This window comes from Neomonachus schauinslandi, chromosome 12, assembly GCF_002201575.2.
Source record: "Neomonachus schauinslandi chromosome 12, ASM220157v2, whole genome shotgun sequence".
Classification (NCBI taxonomy): domain Eukaryota; kingdom Metazoa; phylum Chordata; class Mammalia; order Carnivora; family Phocidae; genus Neomonachus; species Neomonachus schauinslandi.
Genome location: NC_058414.1, coordinates 99,588,562 through 99,593,291, shown reverse-complemented (window position 1 = coordinate 99,593,291; position 4,730 = coordinate 99,588,562). Strand labels below are relative to the sequence as shown.

The 4,730-nt window shown below is 60.7% G+C and overlaps 1 protein-coding gene across 1 annotated transcript in view; it reads left to right on the top strand.

The window, feature by feature from the left end:
• The first annotated feature begins 864 nt into the window (after positions 1–864).
• KCNH2 (potassium voltage-gated channel subfamily H member 2) overlaps positions 865–4,730 on the top strand; it is a 14,686-nt gene continuing 10,820 nt past the window's right edge. Inside the window, exons 1-3 of the mRNA XM_044919918.1 lie at positions 865–1,023; positions 2,091–2,537; positions 3,158–3,369. Coding sequence (XP_044775853.1) covers positions 921–1,023; positions 2,091–2,537; positions 3,158–3,369 — 762 coding nt within the window. The 5' untranslated portion in view covers positions 865–920. The remainder of the gene's footprint in view (positions 1,024–2,090; positions 2,538–3,157; positions 3,370–4,730) is intronic.

Below are 4,730 nucleotides of genomic sequence, written 5' to 3'. Positions count from 1 at the left end.
ATAGGGGCTCCGGTGGCCAGAGAGAGAGAGAGAGATTGAGAGATTGGGAAGGGAAGAAAAAAGTCAAGGAACAAGAGAGAAAAATGAGAAACAGAAACAAAAGTTCTAGAAGCAGTGCTTCTCAACTCTTTGTTGAAAGATCACTTGCTTTATTTCTATAAATATCAGACCAATCCTTTTGTGAAACACAAAATCACATGCTTGGATATTGTGGCAATACCAAATTGCGGTAATGGTTTTGAGACTCTTGCCCTCAACGTCTGAACCCACCTTGCCGTGGACGGGCACAGCAGTTGGTGCTAATGTGGGGAGAGCAGTCAGAGAGAGACAGAGGGACTGCTGACCCCTCTACCTGTCCAGGCCACACCAGGCACTTGGCATGTACTGACTTGTTTCATCTTTACAACACATGAGAAATGAGTGATTATCATTCCCATTTCAGAGGGGAGGAAGATGAGGCACAGGGAGGCTAAATAATTAAGGGGGGAAAAAAGCATAAGTGACAAAGCAGCAGAGCTGGAATGGGAGCCTGGAGGTCCTGGGCCTGAAGTCTGTGGGCTTCCCTGCAGTGCTAGACTGCCTGGCACGAGGGGCAGCAAGGAAAGATTGAGAGGCTAGGGAGGGACGAGCAGAGAGGCCCTCACAAGAAGCAGCACGCTGGAGTGGACAGATGGAGGGAAGGAGCTCAGAGTGGCAGGCACATGGCCGAAGGAGGGGTCTGGGCAGGAGACACCGCGGAGGAGGGGCCAGGAAATGGGTATGGGGCCCCTGGGGCCGGCATGGACCGGCCCCGTCGGGTTCTGCTCTGCCCACCCGAGGGGCCCTGGTGCCACAGTGGCCAAGTCCTCTGCTCTGCAGGGAGCTGCTTCCTGTGCCTGGTGGATGTGGTGCCCGTGAAGAATGAAGATGGAGCTGTCATCATGTTCATCCTCAATTTCGAGGTGGTGATGGAAAAGGACATGGTGGGGAGCCCGGCCCATGACACCAATCACCGTGGCCCCCCCAGCAGCTGGTTGGCTCCAGGTAAGTGCAGCCATGCTCTCAGGTCCCTTTCCTGAGGCCTTGAGACTCCCCAAGGCCAGTGCTCTGCAGGAAGGGATGTTGGGGGGGTGCTCCCTTCACATACTGGGGAGAGAACACCAAGGATATGGCCTAGTCCCATATGGCTCAGGATGGACAGACAGGGATGGGGTGACAGATTGAGCCTAGATTCACAGGTCCTTGGGACAGGACTGCACCTGGTTTCCTAGCCCTCCCTGCTTGGGTTCCTGGAGTGGTCCTGTGTTGAGCCCCAGGAATGGGGGATTCACCCTTCCCACATGGCCCTGGCCACCTCGGAGTGGCTCCCCAGCTCATCAGAAGGCTCTGTGTCTTAGGGACTCAACTCCCCTCCCTGTGTTGCTTCGGGTCCCTGGGCCTTGTTCCTGGACTGGCCAGCTCCTTGCTCTGGCCGTGGCTGATTGGGAAGAGGAGTTGAGGGGAATGCTCACCATGGCTGGAGACACGGAGGCCTCGTCTCGTTCTCCCATAACGTAAAGGCTCCCCCTTCCTTCATGACATCCTGGGCTTAATTTTAATTTTTCCCTCAGAGTCTTGGCAAAAGATTCCAGCTCTTGGTTTCTCAAGCTCCAAGAAGGCGGTCTTAAGGACAGTGGCCTTACCTGTTTTCCAGGGACGGTCTATAAGACGCCAGCGTATGGCAGGGTGTGGCCGAAGGCCATGGCATTACTCCTCCATGCAAATGCAGGCCTTGCCATTTATTGTGTGACCTCTAGCACATCACACAACTCCAGTCTAAACTGGGGATAATGACACCCACCAGCACAGTTGTGAGAGTCATGCATGGTTTATGCAGAGCCCACCATGACCTGTGAGGTACTGTCAGAGCCTTAGATAAGATTGTCTTCTGGAGGTCTTTTGAGACTTGAGTTCGGTGCAGTGGGAGTTGGGGTGAAGGGGTGCCGGCTACCAGGGCTCCCGCTTCTCCACCTGCCTCCCCTTGGTGGCTGGGGCTCCAGCTCCCAGGCTTCCCTGCTCTGGGCTGCTGTCCTGGCGGTCTCGGTGGCCACTTGCCTCCCCTCTTCCCGCAGGCCGAGCCAAGACCTTCCGCCTGAAGCTGCCTGCGCTGCTGGCCTTGACCGCCCGGGAGTCCTCCGCGCGGCCAGGCGGTGCGGGCAGTGCGGGCGCCCCGGGGGCCGTGGTGGTGGACGTGGACCTGACGCCTGCGGCGCCCAGCCGCGAGTCGCTGGCCCTGGATGAGGTGCCGGCCATGGACAACCACGTGGCGGGGCTCGGGCCGGCGGAGGAGCGGTGTGCGCTGGTGGGCTCCAGCTCCCCGCCTGCCTCTGCCGGCGCGCCCGAGCCGCACCCGTCACCCCGGGCGCACAGCCTCAACCCCGACGCTTCGGGCTCCAGCTGCAGCCTGGCCCGGACACGCTCCCGGGAGAGCTGCGCCAGCGTGCGCCGCGCCTCCTCGGCTGACGATATCGAAGCCATGCGCGCGGGTCTGCCGCCGCCCCCACGCCACGCCAGCACCGGTGAGGGCCCGGGAGCCCTGCGGGACCTGTCCCGACACTTCCCCGCCCGCCAGGCCCGCCCCATTCGGGGCCCTCAGCTGCCCCCCTCTCAGCCCCGGCCTGTGTGCCTGGGAGATGGAAATCCCATTAAGCACTTACTTAATCCCATTAAGTGGCCTTTTACTCCATTAAATGTCCATTCATCCCATTACATTCTTCCACTCACAGAGCCTTTGCTGGCTGGTGGAGCTCCCTCTCCCAGGACGGCCCGGAGCAGGGATGGCCTTGGGGAGTGTGGAGGGCAGGAGAGGCCTCTGGGTCCCGGCTACCACCTGGCCCTCTGGCCGGTGACCAGTGCCCGCTGAACAGACCCTATGGAGGATCTTCTTCCTCCGTCATATCCTGGCTGTGCGGTGGCACGCTTCCTCCCCGTGGCCAGGACTCTGGCCTTGTTTCTCAGTGACTGCCTGTCTCCTGAGTTGACCTCATTGACTCACGGTATCCCGTGGCCTAGTTCACAAAGAGCCTGGTCTCCTCCTCAGCCTGTCCCCTGGACCCAGCTTTGCCCTCCACCCCCTGGGCCGTGCAACACCCCCCTTCCCCCGCCTGTCCCCCTGATGTGACTTTCCCCTCCACTTCAGGGGCCATGCACCCGCTGCGCGGCGGCCTGCTCAACTCCACATCAGATTCTGACCTCGTGCGCTACCGTACCATTAGCAAGATTCCCCAAATCACCCTCAACTTTGTGGACCTCAAGGGGGACCCTTTCCTGGCTTCGCCCACCAGTGACCGGGAGATCATAGCACCGAAGATAAAGGAGCGGACCCACAACGTCACTGAGAAGGTCACCCAGGTCGGTGCTTGGCTCCCTGGCTCTCCTCTCACCTTGGAGGAGGTTAGAGGTGGTGGGAGTGGGCTGTGGTCCAAGGTGGGTGGTGGAGGGGTCCAGTCAGTAAGGGCCTCTTGAGGGTGGGCAGACCCACTGGCTGGAGGTGGGGGTGGGAGGGGTTCCAGAGCTGGGGTGAGAGAGAACAAATCTGAGAGGTCCTGAGAAAGGGAGACTGCAGGGGAGGGGAGGGGAGGGGAAGAAAAGAGAGGAAGGGCAGGGAACTTGGGACAGGACAGATACAGAGAACAGGTTGATGGTGCACAGGGAGGACAGGGCAGTTGAGGCAGGGTGGGCCGGAGAAGGCAGTCACAGGGGCGTGATGGGGTCTGCTCACAGGGTGTGGTGAAGAAGGTATGGGGCAGGGTAGGGGCAGACCTATGGGAGAATTCAAATTAGAAGGGGCCATGGAGGTCAAAGTCAAGGTCCCCAATTCTTCTAGGCCAATGTGATAAGCTAGGGTGGGGATCCTATGCTAGGGCCAGAATGGCTTGGAGGTGCCCATCCGTCCCCAAACCACGGGACAGGGGAGTTTCCTTCCCAAGTCGGGAGGGGAGTGTATGATGGTCGGTGCACAGATACAGAGGGACGAGGTCCCTAAATCCTAGGCCAGAGAAGACCGCCAGCCTTTGGGGGCATTGCCCGACACTGTCTGGTGGCACGACCAGCCTGGTCTCCTGGCCCCTCTTGGCAGCAAGATTGCTGGCACCAACCCTACGGCCCGGTCCATTCCAACTCCTTCCTGGCCTTGGGGGGTGGGGTCGGAGGAGGGGGTCAGGAGTGGGGATCCCTGCAGTAGGTGAGGAGCCCGGGACAGTGGGGGCCACCGTCCCACACCTGCTGAGCCTCAGTCTGTGGCTCCCTCCTGCCCCTTCCACAGCAGCTCCCTGAGTTGGCCCGAGTGAGGGAGCTGCCCCGTTTCGCTTGCTGTTGTCGCTGCCAGCCTCCTCGGCCCTCCTCCTGGCCCTGCTCCCGCTGCTTCTGGCTCTCTGGGCTCCTGCCAGGTCTCCAGCCCCTTGGCCTTGACTCCAGAATGTTCCCCCTCACCCCAGGCCCCATATCTGGCCGCCTACCCCTCTCCCGCTCCCGCCTCTGCCTCTCTTCCCACCTGGAGCCCGGGTGTCTGCCCTGCTCCCGGGCCCACAGCGAGTGCCTGTCGTGGTGTGGTCTCTGCGTGGTCTGTATGTGGCAGCGTGCGCGTGTGTTCCTGGCTTTGCCTGTCACCAGGCGGTCTCTCCATCTCTGGGTGTCTGTCTGACTCTGGCTGGCTGGGCACTGGACCGGCGGGGCGGGGGTGTCGGGGAGACCATTAATCTGCGGTGACAGGC